Genomic DNA, 21,327 nt, shown 5'->3' with positions numbered 1-21,327 from the left:
TTGTACAGGTAGTGGGGTGCAGGTGTGAGCCTAGAGCTCACATATTAACTGTAGTGTAAATCACAGTCCGTGTATGTAAACACCCAGGAGAACAACACTTGCTTTTGCAATCTTCCAAACTCCTCCTTTTTCTTCTTCTTGGCAGCATGTGGAATGCATGAGCTGGGCCTACTTTGTGCAGGCTCTAGTCATATAAGAAATTATTTGTGTCGTGGGGGCCTGGGACACACACATAACCAGAAGGCTCATTCCCACACCTTGCCACATGTACAACCGACATACTAGGTTGAGCCAGGCCTAGGTCTTCCTTTCCTAGAGAGCAATCTAGCTTGTGTTCAAAAGTAATTTGATTTAACCCAAAGTAGGCATTGAGATCTGCTTCTTATGAAATAGCGAGGCGTTGCAGTTCTGTAAGGGTAGATGGGGTGACTTCATCCAGTACAATGTCAGATCTGTACACACACACACACACACACACACACACACACACACACACACACACATCCAGTTCCTGAGCCAAGAAACTCCCAATTCTACGCTCGGAATAAATTATGCAGACCTTGCATTGAAATTGGCTTATTGTTTCTACAACAGTGTTATTTAGATTCTTTTGCTGAAGTTTTGACCTCCACCTTTTTTATGGCAGCACAAGCTGCTTACCCACTGTAATAACCTTGATGTGGGTCATTTTACAGTATGGAAAATTGTGGTCTACAGTAGAAGTGAGGCAAAGGGTAGAGATTTGTGCCTTGAAGTCAAGGGCACGGATGGGTGCTGGATTCCCCCCTGGACCAATCTGGTTGATGGATAACATCAGGGGAGGCAGGGTCTTAGCCCTGAAGCTCTTCCCTGACATCATTTGGATCCACCCCCAACCAGGTAGAGAGGAATAGAGCTCCGTGCCTCTCTCTGCACAGAAAGAAGGATTCTGCTCTCCTTTGGAAAAGCATCCCTCCTAGCCCTACAATAAGTGTTAATCTAGAGTCATCACAGTGTTGAGATTCCCACAATTCTCAGGATGTTATGACAACGATCGTTATGGCATGATATAAATAGGGCAGTAGACTTGTGAAGAGCACAGTAAGGCTATGAATAGAATCCATGTGGATAGACAGGAAGTCCGTTGACCATCAGTATCCCTTGTTTAAGCTCCTTGAAGGAGCTTTGTCAACAGAACACAGCGATAGGTTTTGACTGCTTCCTATGGAGGGATACATGTGGAAAGAATTACGTCGGAATGGAAATTACTGGTTTGGTTTTCCAAGAAAAATCCCTGTGTAGCTGTCAGGCATCTGGTGTTTTGCTCCTGGTGCTTCCTTGACAAAGCCTCATGGATCTTTGGTTCTGACATCAAGCATTTCCTCATGGATCTCTGCGTAGCATTTGTGCCCACCAGCCTCAAAAGGAAGGCCCGGTCAGAGTGCCTTTGGGACTGTGGCCTTGCACAGTCAGCGCCATCGTTTCAGCATCCCAGCCCTCTGATGCTCTGCTTTTGAGGTCGTTCTGCACATGCAGCTCTTAGGCGCACGGCAGCCCTGCCGTCGAAACGGAGACGTCAGGAGGCTCTGCCGTTTTAGAAGTCGTTGCTTTCGTCTCTCCTGCACCCTTACTGATCAGCACTTGAAAGCTTTCAGCTGTTTTTAATGATTTGTTTTTCCACCCCCGTAACCCCTAACACTTTGCTTCTCTCCTCCTTTCTCCTGTGTATGTATTTGTCCCTCTGTGCTTTCTTGGTTTTCGTTTTGTTTGTTTTGTCGGCTTGTCTTTTTTTCCTCTTCTCTTTGCTTTGTTTGTGGTGCTGTTGTTGTTGTTTTAAAAAACAAACCAGCAGAATTCGTCCAGCTCGGCCTCCTCTGAAGCCTCTGAAACCTGCCAGTCAGTCAGCGAGTGCAGTTCCCCCACCTCAGTCAGCTCCGGCTCCACCATGGGTGCTTGGGCCTCCACAGAGAAGGTGAAAAAGGCGTCCATCTCTTAGACACGTTCTTTGGTCTTCCCAGGGACTACGGCATCCAGGCCACAATAGTTCCAGGAGTGCCAGTGGAGGATGCGAATGCACAGATGAGAATGGAAAGACTCCCTCGCTCCCTGAAGGGATCTAGAAGAATGCAGAAATAAAGCCTCGCATTCCGAGTCTGTTCCCACTATCACTTTTTATGCCAAATCGCCACCAGTTCAGGGATTTGGGAGTTGTAACTGGTTCTGTTGCTGCTCTGAACCCAGCCTGCCAGGCCTTAAAAGAGGGTGCACCAAGGCATAGCATGCCGTGATTGAGACGCAGGTTTAAAGCGTTCTCAAGACCGTTTGCCAGACATTTTGCAAAGGCGTTTTTCGGCAGGGGCCGGCTGTGTTAATAACAGTTTGCCCACTGCGGTGCCACTGTGATAAAAAAATAACAATCGTTGCAGTTGGCCCTAGTTGGCTTTTCTAATAAGTGAGACCAAACCTGGGGACTATATGCCTTCAGGTGTCTAATTACTGCATTGTCCAAATCTCTCCTTGTGCACTTTCCAAATTCTGTTTATAAACCGGGAGCCCCTCTGGCTGTGTGCACATCTCCCAAGCATCGTAGAGTAAAGCTTTGGGTAAATTCCGACCTCGGTCAGAGCGAGTGATTGATCGGATCCATTCTCATCTGGCGCTAGCTCCCTCCTTCACCCCCTATCATTACGTTACTCCTGGAACATGTTATTTTCTGAGGCTGAGCAGCTGCTGCTGTTGCTCTCACGTCAACGGAATGCGAAAACACTAACCCAAAAGGCATATTAACAGCTTTGGAACGGTTGCCTCTTCTTGCTTTCAGAGCCTGAACGGAAGCTTCTGATTGATGTGCTTGGGTGATAGAGCATCCCTTCCGCTCACTGTGTTTACCTGGCGTACTTAACACAGGCAGATATTAGGAGAGGGTAGCCTCTGTAGCACAGTTGCGTACGGCTGTTCAGCCCCTGAAAATGATTCCCTCCCCTTATTTAAACATTATTGCATACTTGAATGACATTAACAAAGCATGAGCAAGCACTGTATGGATGTTCGGTTGCAAAAGTTATCAGGACCTCATGGGGTATGCTCCCCCCCCCTTTCTCCCCAGCAGTGCATGCCTGATTCACCTTGTATTCCCCCCCCCCATATTTTGTCCTATTTATATTAATTTCTCTCCTTTTTTTCAATTTTTATTTTTGTTTGTTTCCAGTTGTCTAATGGCTATTATCACTGTAGTTTGTCCAGTGGCCCATCCTTCGCCTCAGTTGGCGCAGGCCCTTTCCCTCATATCCCGTCTGTCTCTCACGCATGGACCCGGGCTTCCTCCTCCACCCTCCTTCCAGACTACGTTCATTATTACACCATTGGGCCAGGCATGTTACCATCATCTAAGATCCCTAGCTGGAAGGTTTGTGTTTCTTTTGATTCTGTCACTCTCTCCTTTCCATTCCGACCCCGCCCCCATCTCTAATGCAAGATGTTGCTTCTCAAATATCATTGAATTCTTGGTTGATTTTTCTCCCCCCCACCCCCTTTTCAGCTGTTGATATCATGAGAGGGGATTCTCCCCTGCTCTGTAACCCCAGGAAATCAACAAATAAAGAGAACGTGGTGTTATCTGAACGAACATGTCGACAGCTTTACCATCTATGCAGCGCATCAAGAGTTTGAGATGCATCCAATTCAGTAGTTGGTGCTCTCGAGAGAACTTTTTGACGTGACTTAATGGAGCGTGTGCGTGTGTTAAACTGAATGCGTTTATTTCTTATCTGCATTATCTTTTTTTTTACAGGGGTGATTCCATGAGCAGGGCCTTGGGTTTCCTGTTGGATCTTGTTCGTGGCTTCATCCCTGGGAAAGCTTGGCAGGAAACCGCTAGTGCAACTTTTCCCATGTGCTCACGCTCCATAGGATCACGCGAAGAAGGTCCTCCTGCTAGCACCAAACATAATAAGAGAACTGGCCTGTTAAATTGCATTTGTCAATGTACAGTTGGTAGCTAGGGAGTATTTTCATTTGTGTGTTTTTTTTTAAGTGCTTTAAGAGGAGCACATTTGGGAAGAGAAAAAGGGGGGGAAATGCACCTGCAGTGACTGCAGAGAGAACGTGAGCATGGACCCTCATGCTCTGGGCATCATATCCTTATCTCTCTGACCTGGGAATTTAGATACAGATACCAGAGTACAAACTACTTGCATCCCATGTTGGTTGTGAAGGATGCGTGCATTTTGCTCTATATAAAATACACAGAAGCAGTGACTAAGAAACAATCAGGGCTCTTATTTCAGTTTATTTTAAAGGGGAAAGCATGGCGTGTTATACTTGTGTATTCGTACCTAAGTAGAAATTACAGCATGAGAAACTGCCCTGAGAGTGCTCATATAAACAACATACATACATTGAAGCTAAGTTTCCAGTACTTTTGAACTTAAAGTACTTTTTTCTTTGCTCCACCATACGAAATGGGGACCCCCACACATACACAGAGCTTACTTTGTGTGGATGGATAGGAGGTATATGCTGTTTTTAGCTGAATCTGTATAATGGGTCAAGCCCCAAGGGAGTGGTGTGTGTCAGTTCAACCCTGCTCATTGATGTCCGGGGCTGCAGAATTTCCCCAAAATGGAGAGAATAGTAACTTTCTAGTATTTTTCTTCCCTTAATCCCTGCTTATTTGCTTCCAAAGAAGCTTTGGGTATAGGGCCTATACCAATAGCAGGAATTCTTCCCTTTATGGAAAGCATTAATTACAAAATAATGCTTGAATCATTTTAACTGATTCATTAACTGTTCGGAGTTTTTCAAATGTATTCTCAGCAGTTCTTACAACTGCCTTGCAAGCCCCCCCCCCCCCCCGTATGATGAGCACCCCTTTATTGCAGATGAGGGTAGTGGAGGCAGCTGAAGATGGGAGAGTTTCTCAAATTTTGGTAGTAAATTTCAGTCTCCATCCAGTAAGTCCTAGTTGAATGGGCAGGAGTCTTTGATATTGTTTGGGCGACACACTGCTCACGTGGACCAGCACAGTTCGGGAAGAACCAACTGACTTAAATTCCCAGCAAAGGGGAGAGTCTTCCACTTGAAATCCCTATCTGTTGTACAAGCTAATATTGGATGGCAACCACACAATTCATGGGTACAGAGTTAGAGTAACATTTAACATCTACAAAATAGAATTCAGGGTAGTTTTATCTCTCCAAAATGAAAACCTGTAGTTATGCTCCAGGCCCACCTCTGAGCAATTTTGAGCCCCACCCTTCAGACGCTCAGAGCAAAATGTGAACGCGCAACTTCTGCCGACGCCATTTCTGCTCTTCCACAGGCAGGTGACGGTAACTTGCAGCAGGGCTCAGTAGCTCAAATCAAGCCCTTTGTTTCCCAATGTTATAATACAGAACAAGCAATAGCTTGTCCCTGCCTTAAAACTCTGTGTACAACACACCAGGAGATCCACCGCAGTGGCTCAGTTATGGGAACTGCACATGACATGGGCCCTCTCTACTTGTCAAGGGTTGTCAGCGCATTCTCTGAGTGCTTTCCTTTTCTGGCCAATAGGGGGCAGGCTTTTTAAAGAAATCGCCAAGCCCCTGGACAAGACAAGGAGGTGTCTCTTCCCTCCCCTCCTCTTTGAGGCCAGTTCTTACTCTGCCTTGGCAAGAAACGGAAGCCCTCTCAGTCTGGTTGACTGGTCAATTACACCACAGTCATCTTTCTGCAAGCCACATCTAGAAATAATAAATATGCATGGGTGTGCCAAGTGGTGGGCGATGGGGGTCAGAGAATAGGGAGAGTTCATGGCAGGGCTCAGCTGGAGTTTGAGCTCCATGGGACCCATAGGTAAAAGGTTTGGATGTTGCATGTTGGACTCCGAACACTTGGGACAACCTTCCCCCACCTAGTGACCCCTCTAGATGTGTTAGACTGCGACTCTCATGGTTGGCCATGCTGGCTAGGAATCATGGGAGTTGTAGTCCAACACATCTGGAAGGCACCAAGTTGGGAAAGATTGCCTAGGGTATATTTCCCCAACCTGGTGCCCTACTCCAGATGTTTTGGACCATACCTACCATCCTTGACCATTGGCCATGTTAGCCTGTGCTGATGAGTTGTAGTGTAGTCAAAAAATCAGGAGGGCACTCTATTGGGGAAGGTTGACCTGGGTGTTAGGCGGTTTCAGTACAGTCCCAGGTTGTATAATATATTATTGGCTTGCATGACTGTCTGCCTATTACTATTGAAGTTTCACCTCCAAAACTAAGCAAGGTGAGGCTTCCTTCTCCTTGGTTGGGAGCATTGTTCTTTGGACAAAGAGATGAATTAACAGAGAGATGCTTGGGCTTCTCTTTCTGAGGGTGCATATGGCATTTTTAAGCTATTTCCCTGAGAGAGAGAGAGCTGAATTCTGGTGCAAACCTAGTTCAATACATCCTGATTTCTACCGAAGTCTGAAGAATTTTTTTTTTTAGCACTCTCCCTGGCAACTTGGGAGAGAAATACAGTAGCCATAACAAGGTAAACTAAAACATAGATGGGATGGAAAGTGAGGCAAACAATTTCAAACAGCTTCTCTGCTTGGGGATGGGTTACTCTGGGTGGCAGCCAGGAATATAGTCCTGAAAATGGAGTAAGCAAGCCACATGTATGGGCTTTCCCATTTCATATACTTTAGTAATGTTTGAATTGAGGGAGAGAGCAGTCAGGAATATTCCTCTGCTTGCAGAATGCCATCTGTATTTAAATGACCTGTACTGAGAATGAGGTCAAAAATGCTAGGGGAGCATTCAGGAACGGGATCATCTAACGCCACACCATTCCTGTTAGAAAAGATACTTTGGGCTGGTTCAGATACAACGATTCTGGCTGGGAACAAAGGTTGGCACCCATGTACTCCCCCATCGTGTCTTCTACTGGAGTACTGCCTTTGCTGTTTCCATCCTGGTTTGTTTAAACTCATTCCCCATTATGTCTGAAATGGGGAACTGTGGTTTAATATCTGTTTACTAATCCCAATCTTTAACCAGGACCAAAGAGGTTAGTAAACAGACATGAAGCCAGAGTTCCCAGTTTCGGACATACTGGGGAAACTCTGGTTTAAACAAACCAGGACTGAAGCACTTGTGAAGAGAGATAGAGAGGGTCAAGGCAAGTGAGGAGCACATGGGCCTGACTCATTCCCGGCTTGCTAAGCGATGGCTTAGCTAGTTGGGATCGTTACGTCTGAACTGGCCCATTCTCTGGTGCTGCTGCTTCCTGCAACAGAGTCGACATGACCTTAAAATGTGTAACACCTGAGAGACTTGCAAAAGTATTTATTGCATCTCGATTTGAAGGGGGAAAGTTAGAGGTGGGGTCAGAGGAAGGAAAAAAAACCTTTCAAAATTAAATTATGTTTTTCTTTAAAAAAAGGACCCCGACCCCATTTTTACTGTTCCCCAGAGAGTATACAGAGTCTGTATAAGCCTAGACTAATAGATTTTTTCCCCGTAGGATTGGGCTAAGCCAGGTCCTTATGACCAGCCCATGGTAAACACTTTGCAACGCCGCAAAGAGAAACGAGAAGTAGATCCTGCTGGGGGAGCCCAGAGTGGACCCCCTCTGCCCACGGAGGAAGCTCAAAGACCCCGGAGCATGACGGTATCAGCTGCCCCACGGGTGAGACGTGTGTTTTGTGGTTCTCCCTCTGGTTGACATATTGGTACCAAACTGGTTCCGATCATGCACTATCCTTAGCACTGACTGTCTCCTTAGTTGCCCAGATGTACGTGGCATGAAAAACTGTTCTTCCAGAACTCCTCTTGACCACAAGAGGTGTTTTTTGATTTCGGACAACCCACAGGCTTTGTGCTGTATGATTTCGGTTGCTAAGTAAAAGGGTTCGCTTGAAAAACAAATCAAGTATGCAGAAACAGCATGTAGTACAAATCTTTCCTTGTCAGTACCACTTCAGACAGCAGGGATGGCTGAGTGCATGGGATCAAAAGTTTTCTTGCTCATATTTTTTTTCGTTTATTAATTTGTTTGTTAAAACATTTCTTACACCCCTTCATCCTACTAGATTTTAGGGCGAGGTACGATAAGGATTATTTGAGGACAGAGTCTGCCGTAGCACCATCAGGCTTCTCTCTGGCTATCAGCAGAGAGAACCCTGACAATAGTTGAATAAGGAAATGCAAAGGCAACCTTTGCAGTAAACTATGTTGGATGGAATGCAGGTTTAGTCTTGACATAGACTCATTTATTTCAGTGGGCCTACATGTAGGGTGGAGAACTTCAGGCCCAGCGGCCAAATCCAGCCCTCTGGGTTTCCTTTGATGACTAGGCCCTCATCCCCCTTGCCCCTACCTCCAATAGTTACATTTCCCAGCTTTTGTGCCATCCCACCCCACCCCATTTTAAAAGGTTGAAATGCCTGTCTTACAGCTGAGTTACTGGCAGCAAGAGCATTAAGCTAAAACAGGCTGGCATTTTTGATCTTTTGGCTCCGGCCCCACCCACCATTGGAATGCAGCTCCTGAAAGCTTCTCCAAAATGGAATTCAGCCCTCAGGCTGAAAGAGGTTCTGTACCTCTGGTCTACCCTAGGTATGGTCTAGGCCAAGTCAAATTGAAAAGGGTCATCACAGCAATGGGTCCAAATGGCCCAAGGGATCTGTAGGGTTGGCCCAAGTGTCTTGTTCCATCATCTTATGAGAGGCCTCTGCTGTGTTTGTAGCAAGGAGAGGAGATGGAGGCATGTGAAGAGCTGGCCCTGGCTCTAACTCGAGGGCTACAGCTGGACACCCAGCGAAGCAGCCGGGATTCCTTGCAGTGCTCCAGTGGCTACAGCACCCAAACAACCACACCTTGCTGTTCAGAGGACACCATTCCCTCCCAAGGTAAGGCACGGATTTGTTCATGTAGCCACCTTTGCTGTACCTTACCATACCTCTCACACCTTCTGAATGTTGTTGCAAGCTTCCTAAACTTTGTAAAGTGTCACCTGTTCTTCACATGCTTAAAAAGAAGAATAAATTGAGAAATGGTCAGTCTGTAGGTAAAGAGCTTAAAAATAAGAATGGAAGTCCACTTGAAAGGGTATCAAATTGTCACGCTCGTGAATGCATGACTCGTTCCCAGTGTGATCACTACGAATAGTCACACGCAAGTTCTAGACTTGAAATTTAGCCCCTAAATTTTTCCTCCTGTTAAACGTGGGTTTGACGATGATGGCTTTATCGTTATTAATATTGATGATGATGCATTTTACCCACTTTTCAGCTGAAAAGTCTCCCGGAGCGGCTTTCATAAGATCGGTGGCAAATAAGACCATACCAGCTTGCCAGCTTAAAGTCTAAAGACATATACTTATTTTTATTTATAAGAATGTTTTAATACCATATTTTGGCCCTAAGAAGGGCCCTTAGACACGACACAAAAGGGAGGGAATGATGGGGAGGGAAGAGGAAACAAATGAAGTAGGCACAAATCCTTAACAAAATTCTTTAAATGACTGGCTTCAGAGAGAGGGGAGGAGCTAAATGGCAGCCGGTCTCTCAGCAGAGCCAATGGAACGGGCCCTGCTGTCCCGCATCTCCCTCTGCTGCAGCTGTGTGGAATAGCAGCAAGAAGATGGCAGCAACCTTTCTAGTAGGGTCCTAACTTGCCTTTTCCCACCCCCAGTTTCAGACTATGACTACTTCTCCGTCAGCGGTGACCAGGAGCCAGAGCAGCAAGAATTCGACAAGTCTTCAACTATTCCGAGAAACAGCGACATCAGTCAGTCTTACCGCCGGATGTTTCACGCCAAGCGTCCTGCTTCCACTGCAGGCCTCCCGACCACACTTGGGCCTGTGGTAGTCACGCCTGGGGTGGCCACCATCCGACGGACCCCTTCCACCAAACCAGCGGTCAGGCGCGGGACCATTGGGGCGGGGCCGATCCCCATTAAGACGCCTGTAATTCCCGTCAAAACACCAACCGTACCAGATATACCGGGAGGGCTGCCTAGTGTGCCGGGCGGGGCTGAGGAAAGCCCCGAGCGAAGCCCTGAGGCCGGAAGCAGCAATCAAGTCGGTGCATCCTCAGTGTGGAGTGGTCAAGCGTCTGTCAACCCTCCACCCACAAGCCAGAAGCCGACCGCCATCGAGGAGCAGAGACAGGCAGCTCCCGAAAGCGAGGGGGAGGAAAGCGAAAGGGAGAACCCAAGTATCGCCGCCCCCCCATGTCAGCCGGTGCCTCTGGTGGGCGGGCAGAACCCCGGGGAAGCCCCGCAAGGCGAAGATATGCTGAATGCGATACGCCGGGGCGTGAAGCTGAAGAAGACCACCACGAATGATCGCTCAGCACCCCGCATTTCTTAGATGCTGGCCAGAGTTAACACCTTCACAGAGACTGAACTACCTGATGAAATCGTCTTTTGTCTCTCTGTCCATTCCACTGTACAATCAAGATTTTGTAGGATGCTCAGTAACAGACCGCTGGAAAAGTTCTATAAAATGAAGGGAGAGGGATGGAATTTAGCAACTAAATTGATTAAGGAGCAACATCTTCCTGACGTGTTTTTTGTTTTGTTTTTTGTAAATACTGCTGATTATTTTTTCGCATTTTTTTAAAACCTGAGTTTCCCTTTTAATTTTTTTCCCCTGAAGGTGCCAAATCCCATGTAACTTTTTTATAACTCTTTGTAAAAGTTTTACACACATAGGAAGAAGATTACAATAAATGTCAAGTAGTGTAGGGGAGGGGTTGTGATGCATTCTTACTCTTGCTGGCTTTTGCAGAAGCACCTTGTGATAGTGAGGATGCGAAAACTTTTATTTTATTGAACAAAAGGTCATGGCAAGAAACAGGCCCTCACTTAAAAGTACAGTGAATTTTAATGTTCGAAAGGCAGGAAACAGCAGATGATTGATTAAAGCAATATATAGTGGAGGGGAGAAAGCAAGAGCCTGTAATTGGTTAAGCGTCTTTAGGGGGTTAGGAAAAGGAGAGGGAACTGTTGCACAAAAGTAGCCTAGCAGTAGCTTCATGGTAAATGCATCCGAATAAGCCATATTGGATTGCAGTGTTTGTTTAAGTAGGGTGTTTAAAGACTTTTGGATGCTGTCCACTAGCAGTGTCTCCTGTGCTAGTCCCATGAACCATCTGGTTGGGGCTGTATAAGATTTCTTGCCCAGGAAAAGCTGTGGATTGTTTTGAATTTCCTTTTCTTCAGGACTACATAAGCAACATTCTTTTGTCAATTCATGCCATCTTAAAGCAGGTAGACTTGAAACTTTGTTTTTCTCCCTTTGCTTTCTGTTCCTTTTTTTAAAAAAAATAAGTTCTACAATAGCGTAAAGTTGAATAAATGAAGGCAGAAATGTGTAAAGATAAAAAAGAAATACCAGGGAGTTCTTAGTTATCACTTTATAACTGGCTATGCCCAGCAGGCTGGGCAGCTAAACAAACAAATAAACAGGAAAAGCCCCCAATAGTTTTGAGGGAACTCATAGATCTGATGGGCATCCAGCTGGGAATTCCAGTGAAACGACTAACATTTCTTTTAAGGGGCCTGTTTTTCTTAACTGGCATTTTGGATTGGCTTTTCCTAAATACTACAAGATTTGGGGCTGTGGGCGGGAGGGGAATATGCGTTTGATTTTATTTATTACAGGGGGGAGGGGCTGACCACTATTTTCTTTTTTAAATTACTCTCAGCAATGTCTTTTGGGGGGAAGCTGTTAATAAATTTATAGAGGGTTTTTTCTTTTCTTAAAATGAAAATTGCTGTGATATATCCATTTCATGGGGTCGGTAGAAATGTGCATAACTCAGGCGCCATTGGGTGTTCCAGTTTTGTGAGTTTTTTAAACATTCTGCAGTCTCAAAGGATACCGTCTGCCTTATCTCTATATGGGCAATCCAAGCGGAATTATAGGTAACAGACCTGTGTTATTCGTGGCTGTGAAGATGCACCAGCTACAGTGGAAGGAGCTGGGTCATGTGTTTACGCACAATCTACTCCTCCATGGACACTGTGGAGACTCCTGTTGGCTGCCATCTTGCCTACATAACCTCTTATGCTTTAAATACATAACTGCATTGGATGTGAGAAGTATTGTAAAACTGTTATAGTCACTGTGTTCTATATACATTTACACTGCTGTGGTTGCTTAACACTTTTTATGTTATGGCTTCAGAAGCCAAAAAAGAAAAGAAAAAAGAAGCATGATCCTTAAATGATAATCTCTCCTTTCTTTGAAAAACAAGCCTCCTTACTACAAAACATACATAAAAACAGCGGTGCCTGTGATATAAGCCCACCAGTCTTGATGAAACTGCGGATGCATTCAGCAAATGATGCTTCAAGACTTTGCCCTTCAACGAACAAACTTTTAAGGAAAAATAAATGGATAAAAAGGATGCAGGGTGTCAAAATCACTTCCTGACCAGCTTCATTATGAAATGAATGGGATGTTTCACAAGGGCTCATTTGTGCTCTTGTGTTTTAATTCTCATTTGTTTCAGTGGGGGCTTGTGTAGGAGACATTCCTCATGGATTGCATCGGAAATGTATGTTTAGGAAACCTTTTGGATGCAGCTGTACTCTGAAGTGCATCCTCTTTTTAGTTCTTTAAACACTAGAATTACACTCAAGTTAAATTTTTGATTAAACTGTTGCCAAAATTAAATGTTATTATGTGACAAACCACTTTGAATAGTTTCGTTGGGTTTAATTTTTATTTTTATTTTGTGTTCCTTGCCTATTGTAAAAGCAGTGTCACCGTTTAAAAAAAAATGTTTCTAATGGTAAGTTATTGTGGTTTAGTTGCTAGTTTGTACTGAGAGTTGACCTCTCTCCCATGCAACGTTTTTGTTCTGAACGGCTATAAATAAATAAATGCTGTTAACTGTGTTGCCCTTCTACATTGTAATGATTGCTTCAGTCTATATTATAAATAAAGACCTGCTGATAAACCTCTTTTAGTTGTCTAGTCTTTTTTTTTCCTAATCAGGGGGTCCCCAAACTTGTTTGGATTGGTGGGAACAAAATCCTTAGTTCACTGGTAGCTGGTGAGCAATGGCTCCCAACAATAAGGAGGGATACCTCTGCTGCAGAACAGGACAAATGCACATTAGAACAGAGCATGGGGCAGCTACTGAAAACAACATGTTCCTACTTTGGAGAGAACTGTTTGTGGAATGTGGCTGTGTTAGGCAGAGCTGATGGATTTGCAGTTGTACACGAACAATTTGACTCAAACTTGCTCAAAACATTGTGCACAATTTTGGGAAAGGAATGTAGGAATCCATATTTTAATAAAAGTACATAGTACAGGCCTGAGGCTGTATTGCAGAATGCATGCAGATGCAGGGCAATACGGCTACGTGATTGAATACTTAATATGGACAACTACCATGGGGATCTCTATCAGAGCCACACTGAAACTCTAACTTGTTTTAAATACTACTGCAGAAGTAACACTGAAGTAGTCTACAGTACTGGATATTCACACAGCCTCAAACACGACTGATTCACATTCAACAGACTTTATTGTGTACATTTAGTACAGTAACACATATCGATTCTCAACAGGTAGATCATAACACTCTTTACAGAAGAGTGCTCTCTTTTTTTTTAACCAGAAAGAAGCTTTTACATGGGATTCTCACGTGGTCTAGTTACATAATGCCACCACAGAGGAGGCAGATGTCCAGGCTTGCGAGCGGGAGGCAGGGCTTCAGTCCTGGGGCCATCTGCTGGGGTTTCTTCCAGAAGCTGCTGTACCTAGAAACGAGAGTGAAATCTACTCTGTTACAAAAGTGCACCAGCAGGGTTCCAGTTTAAAAACAACAACAGACCAGGCTTGAGGAGGACAGCTCTTAATTAAGGATTCTTCTCCAGTTGTTTAGTGTGACAGTTTGCGGTCTGTAAGTGTTGAGCCACAGCTGGAATACTGAAGTTTGTGGCAATTCAGCCCCTGGCTCAGCTGACAGTGTTAATGCACGGTGGGTGGGTGGGTGGGGGGCTAGAGAGCATGCTCGTTCATCAGCAGGAGAGAATATAGTACATGCGTGAGTCCAGGTTTTAAGAACCATCAGAAACAAGATAACATGGAGATGGTAACTGGTATTCTAAACACTTTCATTAGAAGTAGATCTCTCTTGTCACTAAAATGTTTCATGGAGGCAGAGGATTCCATCTAGTCATAAGTAGCCCCCCATCTAACATGAAAAACGGCAACGTTATAGAAGTAGAGATAACCGGTTGTATCCAACGCTGCACGAGCTGACATTGGCTTGTGCAAGGGGGGTTTCTCCCCACCCCCACCATCGAAAAAGCTTCTCCTGAGGATCACCAGACCGTCAGGAAAGGCTTAAAACGAAACACAGGACTGCAGTAGGAGGTAGAAGTTGCTCCAAATTGAGCAGAGGCAGCTTGAATGAGCCCAATATTGAATACAACCCATTCAGGTGACTCTTGTATTGTAACCTTCCTAGCTAATGGTATTCTTAGAATGGTACTGAGAGTCTGCAGAATGTGTCACCAGTCCTTGAGCAAATCCCGAGTCAGACTTAAGAGCTCAGAAACCTAAACAAAGTGACTGATTCAATGAAAAAGGATGAGAGAGGAGACGCTATCCAGGCAGTTCAGGGCAAAAGAGGTCAACAAGCCACTCAAACAGAGTTGTGCGAGCTTGCAAATTGAAAATGAGCTTCCAAAGCCATGAAGAATGTATCTAGGCCTCACACAATAGAGACATAGCCTAAAGATCAGAAATAAGCCAAGGAGAATGCCTAAATTCATGGGATTTCCATTTCTCATTTCCTTTAAGTGTCCCACAGGAAAGAATTCTACAATATATAGTATATTTAGTTCACTGCAGAAGAAGCGGCACAAACCTCTTTGTCCCAGCTTTCCATCCGCAGCTTCTTCCACTGTTCTCTTTTGGCAAAGTAGTCCGGGTACATTGCTTTCTCTGAAGGATGCCACGCATCTAAGGCCCATTCAGGTACCTGTCAGATTGGAAAGCAGGCCAGAATGTAAGTGTTGCTATATCACAGAGTGGGCAAAACGGCTTGGTATAATGTTTCTCTAATAAAGCTTCCATTTATTCCATTGCTTAGAGTTTTCCGATAGGGTCATTTAAAATGACTTGGCCGTTTTTAGACATTAATTGTGGTTATGTGCAGTTTAAACTAGATGAAAGAGGAAGTCCTAGAATTCAAATGCAGCCACCCTGTTTTCAGGCTTGACTTCCACTAATCATTTTGTACTGTGCAACTACAAGCTAAAAAAAAAAAAAGAGTACCCAGTGTTTAATTTTTGTACCAATATCATACAAGTATTTGACATTAAATATTTGAGGGTGGAAATTAAAGCAGACTTAATATGATTCGCATTATATTATGTAGAAAATGTTATTGGAATATTTGGGAAAAAATCAAAGTTAATAGTATGTAACGTCTCTTACAACGGGCAGTATTCAATGGTGCCATTTTATTAATGCCAATGATGTTCTGCTAGCAGAAGCTAGCTTCCAAACTATGTGCAAGAGGGAAAACCAACAAAAGTTCTATTTGCAGAAGTGCTTACGCAACGGAAAGGTTTGATGGAGAAAACACACACAGAGGTACTAAAACAGCTGATACACTAATAAATTTTGGCAATTTTGAAAAGGACTGCATGATATGCTGACAACCACTCATCTACAACTTTGAAACGGCGAAGCTTTTCCAATATTGTATTTGAAGTTGGCATCTATTCATTGTTACTAATGAACTCATGAAACAGAAAACTTTCCATGGAAATATAAAGCACTGGGGGGGGGGGGGGGAGATGCATTTGGCAACGTTTTCCACCCAGCATTGCTGTCTCCTATGCCTCACATGTGTCTTCTTGAACATACCCGTTTTATCTTAACAGATACCTCAAAACTTCTATTTTTCCTTCTAAGAGTTGTAGTTGCCCTAGCCCTGCACAGCAATTCTGTACAGTCCTTATATTTAGTTAAATATGTATTATTCAACTTTCCTAAGGTTGAGCATAACGGCATCTGCAACACATGGAGGTTATTCATAAACTGCCTTGCCACCTACTGACCTTGTAGCAGTCATTTCTCTCATAGGATGTGCCCTCGGGAGAATCAGGGAAAATGTAAGGCTGAGGATGCTGGTTTGCCCAAAATTCTGCTTCAGCTGCCATCAGCAACTTGGTTGCTTTCACCATATCTTTTTCATTCTTATGCTCCTCAAACCGTGCTCTCATCAGACAGGCAAAGTATCGATACCTATCCCTGAGAATACAAGGACAGGAATATTCAGAGAGAGAAATATAACCATCTTGTAGTTAAAGATTCTATATATAGGCCTGAGGAGACTGGGAGAACCAGTCAAGCTCATGCAGTTCTTTCTCCTCTTCCATTCTCATGTACAAAATTCTCCCAGAGAGCTTTGGCTATGGGGCGGTATAGAAATGTAATAAAATAAATAATAAATAATACTAATCATGAATAGCTGAAAACCAGAGTTAGCAGTCAGGGTTAGAACTAGGTTTGTCAAGTCTGGATGGAGTGAACCATGTTAAGTATTAAAATTGGTGCACATATAACCTTAATGGTTAGCTCAAAAACGGGGAAGGAGGAAGGAACCTGTTTAGCTAGGTTGCTAGCATACAAGGTAAGAAATCAAAGTAGAAATAGAACTATTCTATAGAATGGCCACTAGAGGGACCTAAAGTGTGAATAACGTGTCCAGTAATTAAATAGGCTGAATTACACCAAGCATTTCAGACATGAAACTTAAAAATTAACTTAGTTGATTCATCATCTGTCTGGTTGTTGTTTTATCACCTAAATATAGGAATGCATGCCTATAATTATAGCCATGAATCACATTTTAGGCAAGAATGAGGACTAGACACTCCTGAAGCCCTAATAGAATAGGAGAATTGAAAGTGGCCTAGAAGGCCATTGAGTCCAGCCCCCTGCTCAATGCAGGATTCCACCTTAAAGCATACCTGACAGATGGCTGTCCAGCTGCACCTTGAATGCTTCTAGTGTGGGAGAGCCCATGACCTCCCTGGGTCATTGGTTCCATTGTTGTACTGCTCTAACCGTCAGGAAGTTTTTCCTGATATTCAGCTGGAATCCAGCTTCCTCTATCTTGAGGCCATTATTCTGTGTCTTGCAGTCTGGGATAATTGAGAAGAGATCCTGGCCCTCCTCTGTGGGACAACCTTTCAAGTACTTGAATCACCCCTGGTCATACTGCTTGGCCCTACATGTGGTTTTTGAGATGTAACAACCAGAACTGTATATAGGATATCAAGTATTGATACTGGCAATTTTATTTTTGATCCCTTTCCTAGTGATCTCTAGAATGGAATTTGTCTTTTTCAAGGTTGCCACACACTGGATTGGTGTTTTCATTGAGTTGTCCACCACTATCCGAAGATGTATTTCCTGTTCAGTCACCACCAGTTCACACTCCACCAGTGTACATGCGAAATTAGAATTTACTTATTTCTTCACCCCCAATTTACATTTACTTTGAAACTAATTTGTCATTTTCTGGTCCAGTCTCACCCAGTTTGGAGACATCCTTTTGGAGTTCTTTGCAGTCTGCTTGCGTTTTCACCATCCTGAATCATATGGAATCATCGGCAAACTTGACCTGCTCAGCCCTTTACTTTTAAATATAGGTGCTCCTGAGGAATAATGTGGTCAGGAGGCACAGCTAAGGATAAGCAATATAGCTAACATGGACACAAAGACGTTTAGCCTCCTATACAAAATGTTATCGGTCCTTTGAGTTCTAATTAAACCTTGCTTTTGCACCCACCCACTTTGTCAGCCTTGGAAGGAAATGTTCATGCCCCACCTAATCACCCTTGACCATCCAATCCTACTTGATTAACAAACATTTGCAAACAGTGAACAATCTAAAAAAAGAAGAAGGGGGCAGGGGGAAGACAGAGAGAAATGCGGGGTAGGGTTAATATCAGTACCAGAAACACAAGAAAGTAAAATACTGCCATGCCAGAAGCAGATTTTGCAAAATCTTGTTCCATCTGAATGGTTGAAAATACATAAGGTGGCAGATGCATCATGCTTCTATCTGGAGCGCTAATAGATAAAATATTGACGGTAGAGTGTATTCAATGTCCTGCTAAGAATAGACCAGTGGTTGCCAAAGTGGGCGGAGAGACTGCATGGGAGGGCGTCAAGAGGTAAGGGGGCAGCAGGGGGGCGCTAAGAGGCAAAGGAGTGGCAAGGGACGTTCGAGGTGGTCTTTTCCAAGAAGCACCTCTCCAGAAGGACTTAAAACCCAGGGACATTTTTATGGGAGAAGGTAGTTTGGACCCAAGCCATATAGGGAAAGAATCCACACATGTATTGATACCGTTTAAGTAGAGTCCTTTTAACGGTGAATTGAAATGTTTCAAAAACACCAAAAAGCTAATGAAGAGACATACCCTGCTTGGTGTGCACCGCCACGCCGGCTACAAAACACTGGCATTTGCTCTCTTTTCCCTCCCTCCCTTGGCAAGCCTGCAGCGGGTGCTTCCCATTCATTCTCAGCTCCTCAGACTTTGAAAAGATGATATCACTGGATCAAGTTCATCAATTATGTTTAATTGAATAAACTAAAAAAAATGTAATTGGATTTTGAATAAATATTAAATTAATTGTTACTGTTTTGAATTTTATTGTTATTATCTTTCTTAGTGGGTCGTTGAAAACCGCTATTCTGAATAATGATTTTTATAGGGGGCACTGCGCATGACTTTGTGGAACCAAGGGGGTGGTTACCTGAAAAAGTTTGGGTACCACTGGAGTAGACCCACTAAATTCAATGGGGCTTAACTGAAGTCCTGTTCATTTCAATAGGTCTACTTCAAGTAGGACAAACATTGGATGCAATCCTATACACACCTACTCAGAAGTAAGCCCACGAAATACAACAGTGCGGTATAGTGTCGGAGTAAGGCCAAACTCCATTCCACTCTGACACCCACAGAGTGACCTTGGGGCAGGCATCGCCTCTCAGGCCAACCTACCTCACAGGGTTGTTGTGAGGACAAAATGGCGGGGGGAGGGGTTAGGCGAGAACCACGGAAGCCCCCTTGAACTGCTTGGAGGAAAGGCGGGATAGAAGCGTGATAAAGACGGAGGTCACAGGGAGCCAGCTGCCCGATGAAGAAGGGGGGAAACACGACGTGCCCTTGCCCATCCGGGCCCCCACTAACAACAACGGGCGAAGGCGGCAGACGCCTGCGGGGCTTCGGGGGCTGGGAGTAACGGGGCTTCGGGGGCTGGGAGGGTCCCGGGGTTGCCTTGGCCTCACCGGAAGATGCACCAGGACTCCAGGTGCCGCAGCGCTCGCTTGTAGAGCCGCAGCACTTTCTGCTGGTGAGTCAGAAACGACGCCATCTTGGCTGGGCCGCAGCCTCACCTTCACGCAGACCACGAAAGGCGGGGAGCGGGAGGAAGCCGCCACTCTGCGCAGGGGATGATGGGAGTGCGGGGAGGGACGCGACCTGCTCCGACTCCCGTCCGCTGTAGAGGCAGAAAGAAATAGAGTGACACACAAGCTGAAGTTCCGGCATTCCTTGAAGGCGGCCCTTGATCCCGATTATAATTCCCGATAGGAGGGTAGAGTGGCGCCCCTCTATTCTTTCTATCTCTATGGTGAAACCGCTACCGCTATGTGAGAACAGTTTCATCATAGACCCGGATAGCCAATGAGGATAGCCGTAGGATGTGACTTGATTTCTCTCTCTCTCCTCTCCCTCCTTAGCCGAACCTTGAACCATAGAGATATTGTTAGTAGAGGGACGCATCTCCTTTTGTGTATAGAATACTTGAGGGTCCATTCAGAGAACAATAATGTATAAGTCACGGAAAGGAATAGCTTCACTTTATTTTATACTAGCCAGACTTCACCTGGGTGTCCAGTTCTGGGTGCCGCACTTTAAGAAGAATGTAGACAAATTGGAATGGGTTCAGAGGACGGACACGAAGATGCTCAACGGTATGGAAAACAAACCCTATGAGAGGAGGGCCAGATCTACACTATTGCTTTAAAGCGCTTTATAACAATTTTATAGTGCTTTAAAGCAATTAAAGCGCTTTAAAGCAGAACTGTGTAGGTTAAGCCTGGAAAAGGGAAGACTCTTAGGGTGCAATCCTATGCATTGTTAGACCGGGGGGGGGGGGGAATCCTACAGCTCCCAGCATTCTCCAGCTTACTTGGCTGGTTGGGGAATGTTGGCTGGGAGGTGTAGGACTTTTTCCTCTCTAAACATGCTTAGGGTCACATAGAAAAGGGCACTTCTCCAGAGGGCAGGACTAAATTTAATGGGCCTATGTTACAGGAGAGTAGATTTTGGTTGAACATTAGGAGAAATACCTTGTTGGCAAGAGGAATTTGGCAGTGGAACCAATTATCTAAAGGGGTGGGTGGGTTCCCCCTTGCTGGAGCTCTTCAGGCACAGGCTGGTCTTTCCATCTGGTGAGGGTGTTCTGCTTTTGGATTCCCTGCAATGAGTAGGGGATTGGATTAGATGGTTTATTAGTGCCCTGCCCCCAAAGCCTCGGAATCAGAATTCTGCTAGGAAAAGCCAATTTTCAAGAAAACACAGAGGTAGTTGCATCAGTCCATAAAAATATATATCAATATCTAGTGTTGGGCAGTTCTTTTATTTGGACCAACCAAAATGTCATGGAATAGAACTTGAAAGCTTGCTTGCTATTTTGTGGCATTTGGGTTGCTCCAAATAAAACTGATCCCTAGCTGTGGATTTTGGAGCCACTTTTCAATGTGTCCCAGAGCAAAAATGAGAGCTGCACATAAAAATAATGTAGAAAATCCAAGATTTTACCATAATTGTGGGCGCCAGCATGCATGCCCATCCCGTAACAAAAGCTAGCAGGGAAATTTCTGTTCTTTGAAATGCAGGTTTTATTTAATTATATATAATTTTCTCTTTTGCAGGGTAAAAGAGACAGCTGTCCATAGGAACCGATGGATCAATCCATTGGGCTGAAGTGTATCCCCTCTCTTAACCAATCCCCACTCCTAAAGAAAAAGAAAGACAGGAAGGAGTTGGTGCGGTTTCTTTTGTGCTATTTCTCTTAGATGATTTATTTATTTATTTATTTAGCTATGAAACATAAGAATCAGTTGGCAAGCCGATTTTCCTTTTTAACAACTCGGGACATTCTTAATGTGAACTAGGAAGTGTCATAATTAGACAAAGAGTTAGTCATCTCCAACCAATTCTGAATTAATCTGGATATACCTCTCTGGACAAATTAAGGAAATCCAGAGTGGTGCTGTGATTACAGAGTCTGACTAGGGCTTAGAATCCTCAAGACTCAAATCC

At 44.4% G+C, this 21,327-nt stretch overlaps 2 protein-coding genes across 9 annotated transcripts in view; one reads left to right on the top strand and one right to left on the bottom strand.

Moving 5' to 3' along the window:
* MTSS1 (MTSS I-BAR domain containing 1) overlaps positions 1-12,918 on the top strand; it is a 146,002-nt gene extending 133,084 nt beyond the window's left edge. For 2 of the 7 annotated variants that reach the window (XM_063131120.1, XM_063131117.1), the window contains exons 11-15: positions 1,829-1,951; positions 3,188-3,385; positions 7,465-7,629; positions 8,689-8,851; positions 9,636-12,918. In XM_063131120.1, the coding sequence (XP_062987190.1) occupies positions 1,829-1,951; positions 3,188-3,385; positions 7,465-7,629; positions 8,689-8,851; positions 9,636-10,315 (1,329 nt within the window). In that variant the 3' untranslated portion in view covers positions 10,316-12,918. The remainder of the gene's footprint in view (positions 1-1,828; positions 1,952-3,187; positions 3,386-7,464; positions 7,630-8,688; positions 8,852-9,635) is intronic. The other 5 variants (XM_063131118.1, XM_063131122.1, XM_063131123.1 and 2 more) reach the window with 5 other exon arrangements.
* Positions 12,919-13,471: 553 nt separating this feature from the next.
* NDUFB9 (NADH:ubiquinone oxidoreductase subunit B9) lies at positions 13,472-19,436 on the bottom strand. Of its 2 annotated transcripts, XM_063131112.1 has the most exons (5): positions 19,287-19,376; positions 17,525-17,646; positions 16,042-16,234; positions 14,841-14,954; positions 13,472-13,725 (listed from the first exon to the last, which is right to left on the bottom strand). In XM_063131112.1, the coding sequence occupies exons 2-5, from the start codon at positions 17,587-17,589 to the stop codon at positions 13,594-13,596; spliced, it is 504 nt and encodes a 167-aa protein (XP_062987182.1). In that variant the 5' UTR covers positions 17,590-17,646; positions 19,287-19,376; the 3' UTR covers positions 13,472-13,593. The 2 variants fall into 2 exon arrangements, with proteins under 2 accessions (XP_062987182.1, XP_062987181.1); XM_063131111.1 differs by lacking the exon at positions 17,525-17,646 and having other exon boundaries at positions 19,287-19,436.
* Between the last annotated feature and the right edge of the window lie 1,891 nt (positions 19,437-21,327).

This window comes from Elgaria multicarinata, chromosome 7 (genome assembly GCF_023053635.1).
Source record: "Elgaria multicarinata webbii isolate HBS135686 ecotype San Diego chromosome 7, rElgMul1.1.pri, whole genome shotgun sequence".
Taxonomy (NCBI): domain Eukaryota; kingdom Metazoa; phylum Chordata; class Lepidosauria; order Squamata; family Anguidae; genus Elgaria; species Elgaria multicarinata.
This window is presented reverse-complemented; position numbering and strand designations above follow the sequence as displayed.